This window comes from Carcharhinus amblyrhynchos, chromosome 3 (assembly GCF_965287045.1).
Source record: "Carcharhinus amblyrhynchos chromosome 3, sCarAmb.v2.hapA, whole genome shotgun sequence".
Taxonomy (NCBI): Eukaryota; Metazoa; Chordata; class Chondrichthyes; order Carcharhiniformes; family Carcharhinidae; genus Carcharhinus; species Carcharhinus amblyrhynchos.
In genome coordinates, this window is record NC_137326.1 from 117,833,037 (window position 1) to 117,847,615 (window position 14,579).

General features: G+C 40.5%; 1 protein-coding gene across 5 annotated transcripts in view; it reads right to left on the reverse strand.

Annotated features, from left to right (window-relative positions):
- LOC145341063 (GPI alpha-1,2-mannosyltransferase 4-like) overlaps window positions 1-14,353 on the reverse strand; it is a 28,767-nt gene extending 14,414 nt beyond the window's left edge. The window contains exons 1-4 of one of the 5 annotated variants that reach the window (XM_080185835.1): window positions 14,297-14,353; window positions 13,325-13,503; window positions 11,963-12,104; window positions 6,222-8,583 (exon numbers count right to left, since the gene is read on the reverse strand). In XM_080185835.1, coding sequence (XP_080041961.1) covers window positions 6,950-8,583; window positions 11,963-12,089 — 1,761 coding nt within the window. In that variant the 5' untranslated portion in view covers window positions 12,090-12,104; window positions 13,325-13,503; window positions 14,297-14,353 and the 3' untranslated portion in view covers window positions 6,222-6,949. The other 4 variants (XM_080185834.1, XM_080185836.1, XM_080185837.1 and 1 more) reach the window with 4 other exon arrangements.
- Window positions 14,354-14,579: the final 226 nt, after the last annotated feature.

The window sequence follows — 14,579 nt, forward strand, 5'->3', positions numbered from 1 at the left end:
ATCCTGTAGTTAGTTTATCTCTGATGGTGAAGAATATGCAGAGCTCATGAGGAAGTTTCCTTGAGGATTCTGGCCAGCTCCTCATAATGGCGTCATGCAGTTGCCTACATGTGATATCTGCCTGTAAGTTCCTGAATTCAATGACAGCACAGCACAGCACCTCTAGTGCCATAATTGAGTGATCTGTTTCAATAGCTGCAGGACAACCATATATTGCTTAATGAAACTTCTGACAGAAGAGTAAAGCAATATAAGTTATGTTTCAGTCTACGCATCTCAGCATCAGTGGCCTTGAAGCAAAAGTCATTATGGATGCAGACCGTATCAAGTCCATACTGGAAGGCATCTACTGATACGAGTACAGGAGCTCAAGTGCTTGTGTGGGTGCTCCAGTATGTTGAAGGCTGCTGCGTGATTCTCTTGCCAGCCCCCTTTGATGTCCTGGTAGAGACATTAACAAAGAGGTTCAGTGACCTGACTACAACATGGAATTAGAAAGATAATTTGTCACACCATGAAATCTCTGTAAATCATGCTTGTCCATGTGAATGGCCATCTGTCATATAGCCGCTGCATTTTCTGGATTGGATTTTACACCATTGACTGTGAGTAAATGGTCCCCCACATAAGGAATCTGATTGACCCTGAATCTGCATTTTGAAAGGTTAATTGGATTGTCTTAATTCTGTCAAAGACAAGATAAAGACATGCATCATGTTCTTGCATAGTACAACCCCAAGTAATGATATCATCAATAATATCCTCATAAGGTTCACCTGCAAGGAGTTATTCAAGTGAACTGTATCAATACATAGCCTAACTGTTGTATATTGGAGAACAACATCAGAGAGCATGGCAAGTTAAAATCAAAAAAGCTTCATTTACAGGTGTGCATTCTCTTACATGGCTACTGCTTCTCTGCCTGTTTTCCATACTAGGGATTAATTATGTCAGTCCTGGTGAATATACTAATACAGCAGAGCTCAGCAAGCCAAAAAGAATACAAATACATAACGTTTCTCCCCCCACGCCCTCCCCAAATTGATCATTCCCAACAAATTCAACATGAACAATAATCTGTATGTCAGTCACTATTAGTATGGAAGTCATCACTCTTGAAATGGTTGATGACAAATATCTGGTATCATCTTCTTTACACGGGTGGTGACCTTTGGCATTTTCATCTTTCCTCTACAATGTAGATTTCTCTCAGTTCCTCTCTTGACTCCATCCTCTCTCCACTTACCCAGTCCATTCTCATCTACATTTGAGATTTTTCTGATGCCCTGCATTGTTTTAACGATTCCCGTTTGTTCTCCATTTCCTTCGTGGTGTTTAACAAAACTCACTTCCACAGCCACATTTTCTTGCTCAGGAAGTATCTGTATCTGACTCACCCCAAGGGAACGTCCGTCCCTCATGCTGTGAATCAAAGCAGGAATTCAGGTGTCTCCAGGATATGCAACACTCTTTGTACAGCCATTCTTTCCATATTCTGAGATCCACACTCAGTGCCAGTCACTGATGTACACTCAGATTCACACACCAGTAGCACCAACTCACCCTCTCAAAGCAGTCCTTATCCCCAGTTCCATTTTATTCCTTGTCTCATACAATGCCTTAACAAGCTTTTTCTCTTCTCTTCACATACTAAGGGACACAACCTCCTATTTCTTATGGTAGCAACGTCCATGTGGGATTCTCCATCTCTTCCAGTCCATCAGATACCATTCCTCAATTTCATTCAAACCCTCACCATTTATTCACTGTATCCTCTGAGCTAGTCCTTTCTAATGCTGAACATTCTGTACTCAGCAAAGGACTCAGTTTCATCCCCATATGTCCTCACCTCATCAATTTCAAGCTTGGCACAATGCTGAAGTCTTCTTCTGTCACCTCCATCTTTGGGCAGGAATTGTCTTGACTGTTCAATGGATCGTTTCACCCACCTAGTATTCTGAAAGACATGCTGGTTAGGTCCAATAACCCAAACAGGCGCCAGACTGTGGCGACTAGGGGAATTTCACTAACTTCATTGCAGTGTTAATGTAAGCCTTACTTGTGACTAATGAATAAACTTAACTTTTTTTTCTCCGTCTCGCTGGAAGGTGGAGGACCAACACTTCATCTTCCAATTAGACATGTCCTAGCCTTCAGGCTCAACATTAAGTTCAATATCTTTATACTGTGACCTTCCTCCTCCACCTTAATTTTTTTCCTGAAAAAAAAACTGGTTTCCTCCCACAGTCCAAAGATGTGGGTTAGGTTGATTGGCTATGCTAAAAAAAAAATTGCCCTTAGTGTCCTGAGATGTGTAGGCTAGAGGGATTAATGGGTAAAATATGTAGGGATAGGGGGGTAGGGCCTGGTGGGATTGTGGTTGGTGCAGACTCGATGGGTCAAATGATCCCTTTCTGTACTGTAGGGATTGTGTATGTCAGTAATCCCTTCTAACTCTCAGAAAGCAGGATATTAATTTTGATGATCAAAATGAATGGCAAAGCAAGCTCAAAAGGCCAGATGATTTACTATTGCTTTTATTTTCTATGTTTAAGTTTTTTTAAAAAAGTTTATTAGTGTCAAAATTAGGCTTACATTAACACTGGAATGAAGTTAATGTGAAAATCCCCTAGTCGCTACCCACAGCTGCCTGTTGGGGTACACAGGGAGAATTCAACATGATCAGTGCATTTAATCAACATGTCTTTCGGACCGTGGGAGGAAACTGGAGCACCCAGTGGAAACCCACGAAAATATGCAGACTCTGCACAGTGACCCAAGCTGGGAATCGAACCCGGGTCCCTGGCATTGTGAGGCAGCAGTGCTAACTACTGTGCCGTATATGTTCAAATTCAAAATAATCATACTTCTACTAACATTGAAAACGTTGGCACTTCACCACCTATGTTTCTTACAACTCCCCACGTGGCTGCTGGACAGACTGTTGCTCACTAAAAAGGTAAAGTTTCCATAGTCTCAGATGACCATAGGGTGGTCTCCCCTTTGAGCTAGTGCTAACTGGTAGTGATTTAACCAGAGGGTCATCACACCTCAGAAGAGCAGTAATGTTGGGAAGACGGGGCCTCTGTGAATAACCTCAGCCAGTATAGGAATTGAACCCTACATGGTCACTCTACTTCAACTAACCAGCCATCCAACCAACTAAGCTAACTGACTCCCCCCAATACATCTGCATAAACAGTTAGTTCCTAGCTCTTTACAAATAACAATATAGCTTCCACACGCTGTTGAGTGGGCACAAAATGATCGGTCAAGCAATTTTCAGAAATTTAAACAGCTATAAATTTAGTACAAAAAAGTGATATGCTAAAAAATGAGGTACGAATCATCCATCTGAAACATCAATTCTTTCTCTCTTCACCAATTGCTATTTCCAGCATTTTTTGCCTTTGTTATAGCAAGAAATCTAGGTTGTTTAAATTTGCCGAACTTACATCTCCAAACTGTCTTAAAGCTCTTTGAGTGATTCTCATCACTTGTAAGTTCATTACATCTGGCATTATTAATGTATCACATTTCCCTACTCTCACTTATGAATTAGAGGCTTGTAGCTTCAATTCCCACTCCAGACAGTGGGGCACAAATCTAGATTGACACCGCAGCGTAGTAGTGAGGTACTGCAGCATTGTCGGAGGTGTCATCTTTCAGATGAGCCATTAAATCATGGTTTGTTATATGGAAAACTATCCCGGCACACTAATTTTGTACATTCGGAGTCTTTTTTATTCAAATAGCTGGAGAAGCTGTTGATGTTAATATTCCATTCAATGGCTTCAGCTGATGCAGTGTGAATTGTTAAGCTACTAAAAAAGGATCTTTCAAGACAGAAGTTCAGAATATGGGCAATGGTCTAACTTGGATGGCTAGAGTCAAATTTGAGCCATTCCTCATGCGCAGTAAGTGACAAAAAAAACTTGACTAGGCTATCAAGTGGTTGTGGGTTGTCCAGATTTTGCACAGAAAGTTGTGATCTGGGACATCACCACATGGATCAGTTACCAGGTCACATGTGATATTTACAGTCAAATCAGGAAGTACAGCATCAAGAGGTGGGTGTGTTTTTCACTACAGCACAGTTGTACTTGGAGCTGATGTACTTGGTCACCACCTTTATCCCCTTAAACACAGCATGCTTGGCTAGTTCCCCAGGTAGCAGCAGCAGTCTGGGTCTCCCAGGAGCTGATGGTCTGCCACGTATTGTAATGGGCCAGGTGGGAAGCCTTGACTGCGATACAAAGACTGGTAGGAACAAGGGAAAAACAAGTGAGTGGGAAGAAAGCAACGGGGGGGGGCAAAGTCTGTTTGGCCCAGTGTGCCCCATAGTCTCTTCCCATAGCAACAGCAAACATAGTAGAGAAACAGGCTGTGAATTGAGGGGGCAGCCCTTTGAACATAAGAACATAAGAAATAGGAGGAGTAGGCCATCCAGCCCTTCGAGCCTGCCCCGCCATTCAATAAGATCATAGCTGATCTGTCGCTGCTCAGTTCCACTTTCCCGCCCTCTCCCCATAACCCTTAATGCCCTCTCCTATCAAAAACCCATCAACCCGCGTCTTAAAAATATTTAGCGAGGCAGCCTCCACCACTTCAACGGGCAGAGAATTCCAGAGATTCACCACCCTTTGAGTGAAGAAGTTCCTCCTCAACTCCGTTCTAAACCGCCCCCCTTTTATCTTGAGGCTGCGCCCCCTAGTCCTATTGTCTTTTTTGAGCGGGAAGTCTTTCCACCTCTATCCTATCCATCCCATTCATCATCTTATACGTCTCAATGAGATCTCCTCTCATTCTTCTAAACTCTAACGAGTACAAGCCCAGTTTATTCAGCCTCTCCTCATAGCTCAACCCCCTCAACTCCGGTATCAGCCTAGTAAACCTTCTCTGCACTCCCTCCAAGGCCAAAATATCTTTGCGCAGGTGCGGCGCCCAAAAATGCACACAGTACTCCAGTTGCGGCCTCACCAATGCCCTATACAGCAAAATTGGTTTGCAGAATTCTTTGACTGGTCTTCCCAGCATTTTGATTAGTGGATCCAGGGACCGCATAAAGGAGCTTCATGGGCCACAGTGTGGCTCTCGGCTCACAGGCTGGATAAGCCTGCTTTAGCATCTGTCCCTTAACGTAAAATAAAGATTACTTTTTCTGTCTAGTACAGACTTTATTGGTATATTTATAATGATTCAGTTTTCACCCCCCAGCTTTAGCTGGCAATGATTTCTAAGGCTGCTATGCTGCTCGCAATCTTTTTATTCCTTCCTAAGATGACAGCATTGCTGGCAAGAGCAGCATTTACATCCCATCTGTTGTCACTTGAATTGCATCATTTCCTGTAGTCAAAGGAATTAATTACCAAAACATTTCTAAAATTTGTGAATTATCATCTCCATCCCTTTCCAACATGGGGATCACCAATTTGTTTTCCCTTCTAATTGCCTAAAAGGCCTCCTTATTGAATGAGAATGTTCCAATAGGATTAAATGAGGATATTCTCTGTCCTGGAATTGTATGAAGTTTTGAAAATCTTAGGCTCTAGAATAATCACCAATATTCGGTCTTTATGACTATTCTATACTGCAAATTTCCCTAAATAAAATTTAACACTTGCAAAAGCAATCAACTAATTTAGTTCCTCTTTCAATATTGTCACTTGTACATTACACTTTCATTTTCTCTCCTCCCCACATCATTTTTGTTTTGTTTTCCATCTCATTGCATTTTACATTAATAACTGGATCACTGCCAATGCATGATAATCTTTTTTGCAAATATCAGCCACTTTCCTGAAAAGGGAAAATAACTGGTGCTTTCTTTCTGGGAACAACATCATTGGACTATATTAATCTTGTCAAGTATAGTGGAATAGCTATCTATCATTAGTTCAATAGGAAGGAAAGTGTCTCCCTTCACCATTTAAAATTATACTTATTATCTACTTTACACACATATACCCTAACATGGAAGAAAAGACAACTCTCAAATTGCACAATGTCTTCATCCATAAAATTGGAACGTAACTTAATCTGAAAAGATGATATACACCTTATGTTCAGTTTGACCATTTCTTTTTGACCTCAAGTATTGCAAAGTGAATATAAATCTTCCACCATCACATGTAGGTCAAAGTGTTCCAAATGCTAACTGATACATCATAAGACAAAAAGGAGAAATGGATCACATTCACTACATGAAAAACTGAAAAATGATCTTACCTAGTGTGCACACCTTTAGATACTTCATTTAATATGAGTAACAAGAATCATAAGGCTGGAAGGGAAATAGATGGTATAATTGATATGTCCCGTTTTCTCTATATTACAATTGTCGTAATGTGATCTCGAGAACTATGATATTATGACGCACCCAGCATTACAAAGAGGCTTTGTAATGTAACATTTTATTTCCAAAAACAATACATTTGTTCTCATAAATATCAAGTTTTATTCCTTTAAGGATTCCTCCACCCATTTGCCCCACATCATTACATAGCAAAATATAAAGTTTCTTTAATCTTTTTCACCAATGTCACGAATTAATAGACTACTAGTATAGGCAATGGGGATCTGCCTGACAACACCCAAATTAGTAGCTTACAGAAGGGATACTAGAGGCCATAAACCCATTTCAATATACTGCCCGGGATCACCATAATAATAATAATGTTTTCTGAAGACTTTGGTTACACGATAACCATTCTCCAGATGAGAAACTAAACTACAATACTTAGGTACATTATTTGCATGTTTCTTTGATTAAAATCATGTTTAAAAGATGTCTTATTCCATTGTGTTCAGGTTTCAATTACTGCAAATACTTCCACAAATTCTACAAAAGGATCTTGATGCTTTAACAATTAGATCCTACACCAAAATACCCACAAACACACTAGAGAAATAGAGAACAGGAAGACACCAAAAACCGAACAGAGTCCTATTAAGTTTCTGATTTCTTTGACTTTGTATGCACTTTGAAAATGTAAAGACTTAATTGGTTCAATCCATCTTCAGAAAGAAGAGAAGGAATGTCAGGAGGATCTTCCATAGTTAAATGAGGAAAGAATGATGCAACAGTTTTCCACTGCAAACCACAGTTATCAATATCATGTTGAACAGTGCCAGGCGCGATGATGTATATATTCATTTCCTGATTATTGCCCATGTGTTTAGAAGAGAAATCCTCAAATAGCCCATTCACTGTGTTGTTGAGCATTGACACATCAGACCCTGCCAGGTCAATGATTCGGGTAAACTTCTCATCCGATTTAACATTCAGGAGATACCTAGGAGGCATGTAGGTGTGGTAAAATACCAAACTATGCTCAAGTGGGTTAGCCAGAGGATTCCTTGAGTGAAGTGTTTTTTCTAAATAGGACAGACAAGGAATTAATCCACCCTGGTGCAGACAACCAAAATGCACTGACCCCAAGACATTAAACAGGACTATTACAAATTTCCACTTCTGCATTTCACATTTTGGAGCACTGAGAATAACAAGTGGCACAATGAGTGGGCTGATATACCGTGGCTCCTGGTGACTAAACATTGACAGAATGATGATAGGGATAAAATAAACCAACAATAAGTATTCAGCAATTTGAGTAGCTGCAGGACCTTGCGCAGGCAATTTCTTTTCCAAATTGTCATTGTGAGAAATATGATAGTTGGCTTTGCAGGCAAATTTGCTGACCATTGTTTTGACACCAGTTACAACAGCAGACACATGAAGAGCACCAAACAGCAGCAAGCCATTGACAGTCAGGTGTGTAAACCAGGGATGACTACCATGTGCAATAAGGCTTTTTTGGTCCAAGTTATACAAAATAAGATTGACAGGGGTTAAAACTAGACATTGGCTTATGTTGACAAATAGTGAATACATGGTATTCCCATCTTTCAAAAGACAATCCATTTCAGACAACAATGAACCAAAATACAAGGCATCAGTCATGACGAAAAGAAAGCTGGTTGCAATCACAGAAGATAAAAGACCAAACAAATTCTTCATAACTTGTGTTAAACAAAATTGAAATGTTCCTTTCTGATCACGAGAAAGCCACCGGAGCATTGGTACTAAAGCGTAAGCAATGAATGTGGGCCTGTTAAAAAAACCCGAAACCAAAACAATCCCAATAAGATGTTTATTGTTCTTTCTTTCCTTTTTCCCAGGATGCAGTGCCATACTTGCTAGCTTTATGTCCATGGCCACCAACAGCAGCAGTAATGCAAAAAGAGCTGCTTCTATAACATTTGAAAATGTCCTGGTGTAAAAAACCAGCATCACATGTGACCCACCCAGCAGTGTTAGTGCATGCCATGGATTTGTTCCCCAGAGACAGGCTAACTGGTATACAGAATAATCTAGTATAAAGGACAGGCATGTCAGGTAGAATCTTGGGAAAACCAACAAATTGTAGCTGTTTTGTATGCTGCCAAGAAGTCCAGAATTGTGTAAACTTTTAAGTATTATGAATGAAAATCCAGTTGTGACCAATGGGAACAGAACTGATCTGCTGGGGTGGCTTGCATTGAATTCCCAAGTACGGAAAGTTTTGAGATTCAAAATATCACCTGTAAAGAAAACAAAGATGCATCTGAAATGACAAAAGCAAACTATATTTAAGTATTATAAATGCTATAAAATCCTGCCATCAAATTAGTATATCTTACCTTTGCTCATTTCATCTTAGTCTCCTCCAATTCTTGATCTCACTATCTTCACTGATCTCTAATAGACCTGCATCTCCTGTATTGCTAAAGCTGGCTGAAGGAAACAAGATTTTTTACCCCTGTGGTAAACACTTCTTTTTCTCTCTTTCACTCATTGGTCAGATACGAAAAATTTGATTGATGATTCTTCTCTCACCTCTGGGCTCCAAGCTCCCTCATGGGCAACCTTTGTCAATATAATCAAAAACTAATATGGTCATTACTCTTTTCCTTTCAAATGACAATTGCGATGTCTTCCTTGTGTTCTCAGTGTGACTTGCTACTTTAATTTGTGCTCAAAATCATTCCTTTCCAGAACTTAAAATCTATTAAAATTCTTATCCCTTCAGTCTTCAATTGCTCCTACAATCTCTAAGCTTTCAAAGCACATACTTGGAATCATCTAATCATTGATTCCTGATTGAACTCCTCTTCTGGGTTTTTGGTTGTGGTAGAATACTTCACTGAGGTTTCATTCTAATAAAGAAAAACAATATTCTAGCTTCTTAAAAATATCAGGGAACAAAAGTAACAAATCTCTGAAGCATTTTAATCAAGCAAGTATTACTGGATCATTCCTGGAAATTGCCAGCTATCTTTAACTCTATAATTTCCCCTTGTCTCACCATGAAGATGGAGTCATAAACAGAGCTAACAAATGTGGATACGAAACAGAGACTGAAGAAAAAAACTGATACTTTGCTATAGGTTAGCTTTGTGAAAGCTTGTGTTATAAGAGAGCATCCACAAAATGCAAATTTAAAATACTTACAACTACCCGGTTTCCACAATGTATTTTTTAAGCAGCCCATAAAGGTTGATCTTATACAAATGTCTTGCCAGTATTTTAATGAGATTACATGCGCTTTGCTGATAAATGTCAGACTGCATCAGAATTTTTTTTTAATCTTCTATTGTATGTCCACTATGACTCTTCACATAGATGCACAACAGAAAGCATTCTTTTTGGTTGTTTCAAAGCTTGGTATGGCTCCTCCTCTGTTCAGGACCACAAGAAACTACAAAGGGTCATGAATGAATTCCAGTCCATCGTATAAAACAGCCTTCCATCCATTGACTCAGTCTACACTTCCCACTGTCTCGGAAAAGCAGCCAGCATAATCAAGACCCCCACACACCCCAGACATACTCTCTTCCAAGTGTTGGGGAAAGAATACAAAAGTCGGAGGTCATGTACCAACTGACTTGAGAACAGCTTCTTCCCTGCTGCCAGAGTTTTGAATGGATGTGCCTCGTATTAAGTTGATCTTTCTCTACACCCTAGCTATGACTGTAACACTACATTCTGCACTCCTTTCCTTCTCTATGAACAATACACTTTGTTTAGCGTGCAAGAAACAATACTTTTCACTGAATACTAATACATGTGACAATAATAAATCAAATCAGTGATCCCATTCATAAATAGGTACTTGGTTACAGTTCAGGAGTCAGGTTGCTTCCCGATAGAAAAGTGAAAAAAAACTGAACTCCTTTGTTTCCTGTGAATATGTACCTTGCCTAAATAAGGAATGGAACCTGTCAATAAAACATACAAATGCTTTTGAATGGTTTTCATATACGTGTTGCTCCTCAGCTATATCAATCATATCAAAAACCACATGTATGCCGACAACACCCAGCTCTACTCCATCACGTCTGTTGATCACCCCATCTGAATTGCCACATCGCTCATCAGACCTTCAGTCCTGGTCAAGCAAAAATTTCTAACTAAGCATAAGGAAGTTGTTAGCTTAATTTTACCCCACAAACTCCATTCCCAGCCACCCCGCTCCATGGTTAATATCAGAGGCTGAACCAGATCATTCACAACCTTAGTATCTAATCTGACTCAAGGATAAGCCTTCAATCCCACCCATTGATCAAGAAGACTGTCTACTTCCACCACTGTAACATTGCCTATCTTTGCTCTGCCTCAGCTGATCTGCTGCTGAAACTCTCATCTATGCCTTTACCACACGTAGATTTGACTTTACAATAATTTCCTGTCTGCGCTCCTTACATAAACTCATTCAAAACTCAGCTGAATTTATCCTATTTCTCACAAAATTCCATTCACCCACCACCTGTGCTCACTGATCTACATTCACATCTGGCCCTTCAGTGTCTCAATTTAAAATTCTCATCCTTGTTTTCAAATCCCTCCCTAACTACAGGCGGCACGGTGGTTAGCACTGCTGCCTCACAGTGCCAGAAATCAAGGTTCAATTCTGGCCTCGGTCACTGTGTGTGGAGTTTGCACATTCTCCGTGCCTGTGTGGGTTTCCTCCGGATATACTGATTTCCTCCCACGCTCCAAAGATGTGCGCATTAGGTTGACTGGCTGTGTTACCTCGTGTAAGGTAAATATGTGGGGTTATGGGAATAGGCCCTTGGTGTGACTGTTGTTGCTGCAAACTTGATGGGCTGAATGGCCTCCTTCTGTACAGCAAGGATTCTATGAATTCTATTTAATGAACTCACTCATCTTCTGTAACCTTACAATGCTCTGGGATCTTTGCGCTCCTCAAATGTTGGCCTTTTTGCAGCTCCAATTGTAAATACCCACAATTGGTAGCTTTGTTTTCAGCTGCCTGAGCCCCAAGCTCTGGAATTCCATCCCTGGACCTCTCCACTTCTCTTTGCTCCTTTAAGATGCTCCTTAAACCTTACCCTTTTGGCCAAGCTCTTAGTGGGCTGTCGTGATACATCCTCATGTGGCTCAATGTCAGATTTTATCTGTTACCACTCATTTGCAGTGCCTTGGAATGTTTTACTACAATAACAGCGCTTTGTTTTTGTTGCAAGGCAGCATTTTACTGCAAGATTATTATTTAATCAAGAGGTGTTTTTAACTGAAATTGTACAAAGAAACATTTTCATTGATAACCATTTAATAAAAAGTTAATTTATTGTGTTTTTGAAGTATTCAGTTTATTTTGGTTATACACTCATCCCTGAATCTCTAGCAACATGACTCATTTGTTTTTTTATGTAGCCAATGCTGCTCAATAGATTACAGACAAGTAGCGCACTAAAGAATTGGGTCTGGATACTTCTAGGTTTATGCAGATGTCAGTAGGTTGGGTTGAATCATATCACCCTCTAACTTATTTCCTCACATCTACAATGTTTATGTGCATGGGATAAAGTGGTTTATTTTGAAAGCAAACAAAGGAAAGTAAATTACAGAAAGTTTTTTCTGAAAAACAGATTTTTAAAGAGTTATTAGGTGTTTTACCTGCCATAACTTCTGGAGACTGAAAAAATTCATCAGGATGTATGTAGCCCGTTTGTGGTGCTAGGCACCATAGCACCCTGACTCCTCCAAGTACCAACCACATTAACTTGAATCCCATCCTCAGCATCAAAACTTCACACAACTGTTTAAAATAAAAATGCTAATTAGGTTTTTTATAACAGAAATAGCAGATGAGTCAATTTGTAAAAAACTTAAAATTACTTCAACAATTATACAAGAACAAATATTAAGACTGATGTAACAGGTAATTCATGATCTTTAAAGAGAAAAATAAGGCATAATCTTGAAGCTTTAATCTGTTTTTTCAAATTCTGATGGACTTGTGCACATCTAGTGTTTCCTGTTTTATTTTCAAAGTAAGGTATTGCCTTTATCTTTACAATATCTGTGAAAATAGATAGGTCTTAACATCAAAATAACTGAATGTCATCTCTGAATAATGGCACATTACACAAAAGAATTTGCATTTATATACCTTCCATCGCCTCAGTCCATCAAAACGCTTTACAGCGAATGAAGTACATTAAGCGGTAATTATTGTAACGTAGGAAATATGGCTACCAATTTGCAGACAGTAGGATCCCATAAACAGCCAGGAAATAATGACAAGATGATATGTTTTAGTGATGATGGTTGAGGGATAAATATTAGCCAGGACATTAGAATTTTAAGAACAAGTTAAATTCAGTGATAAAAAATTTCTTGGTGGTGTCCACACCTAGTTATTTTGCCTTTCACAGAATGCTGCTCACAAACTGTAGGCACTTGCCTGGAATGGGCAGGATGGGGTCGTTTTGCCAGGTTCTCTCTTTTCTACATTATAACACCTCAACAACAACCATCTATATCCACCTCTAAAATTGCTTATTCACCCTGCTTGCTTATCTGCCGCTGATATCCTCATCCATGCCTCGATTACTTCTAAACTTGACCACTCCAATGGTCTCCAGACTGGCTTATAACTTTCTACTCTCCTCCAACTTGAACTTGTCCAAACCTCTGTTCCCCTTTCTTTAACAGATAGCAAATCCTGTTTATGCATCAACTAACCCTGTGCACACTGATTTACAGTTGTTCCCAGTACTGCAAGAGCTTAAATTAAATATTCTCATCCTTGTTTTTAAATGTGGGTGCCAGTTGGTTCAGTTGGCTGGAATGTGCTGCAGAATCACATTGAAAGCACAGGTCCAATCCCCAGACCAAATGTAGCAGTTCATGGAGGCCTGCCTCCTCACCTTGGCCCATGCTTGATGCAGAGTTGAGCCCAAACTATAAAACTGCCAATTCTCTTTAACGGAAAGGTGAATATGGTCCCTGACGGATCGTAGACAATTGCCATACCTGTATTCAAATCCTCCATGGCATAGCGTCTCCAAATTCGGTAACCTCCTGCAGTTCTAGAACTCTCCAGGTAATTGCATTATGCTCTTCTAAATCAGTCTTTTGCACATCCCAGGCCTGCTTTTTTTTGAACTTGAGTTATGTTCTCAGCAGAATCACACAGACAACATCAGTCCCACCTGAATAACACACACGCAAAAAGTAAAAAGCTCCGTAATAAACTTAAATATGCTGTACGGTACGATTACAACCTCAAGTAATTCAGCATAGACAACATTGCTAATCACAGAATTTAACCATCTATTGAACGCCAACCACGCATACTCAGGATGACTGCTCTACAATCCTTAACAACTTGGATATACATGAATCACTAAAACCCAAAAATACATTTATTAAGAAGTGTTTCAACCAGATCACTAATAAATAAATGAACCTTGAGTGGAAACGGAGGAAAATGAGATATTGTACAGAAAAATATTTCACGAATAGTGGTAAATGCAGCATCACTTAAGCAATATTGGTGTAGATGATTCATACCCCTCGCTGCACAGTGACTTCGGTGCTAGGTTCACCTCACTGGACAATGACATTGGTGCTAGGTTCAACTTGCTGGTCAATGCAGGAGGAATTCTTCACTCCTTGAACAAGAGAAGCTTCCGGAGCGAACACCTCGCATAGTTTCGGTCTTAAACTGCTGACGCGTAAGGAGCGGATTGGAGTTGGGTGGCGATGGGAAGGGCCGGTTGAGGGACCCAGCGCCTTTTCCCCCGGGCTGGGGCTGAGGGACCCGGTGCCGTTCCCCGGGGTTGGGGTTGGAGCTGAGGGGTCCATTGCCGTTCCCCGGGGTTGGGGTTGGGGTTGGAGCTGAGGGGTCCATTGCCGTTCCCCGGGGTTGGGGCTGGGGGACCCGGTGCCGTTCCCCGGGGTTGGGGCTGAGGGGGCCCTGCGCCATTCCCCCGGGACCGTTACCTGTGTCGGAGTCGCCCTGTCCGCCGCGCCGCCATAACAACTGGGGTTCAAATCAGGCGGCTGCCGATTGGCTGCTTGCTCCTGCGTTCTGACGTAGGGGGCGCCGTCGTTGCCAAGGTGACGGCCAACTCTCTTTTCCTTAAAGGCGCAGGGCCGAGCGCTTTCCGCAAAGAGTATTTTGTTGCCGGTGGACAATAAATATTAGTTTTCAGTTTGGACATTTACCAAATGATTCAGCATTAAATTTGGATAAATGCAAAATACTGAAGCTGGAATCTGAAAC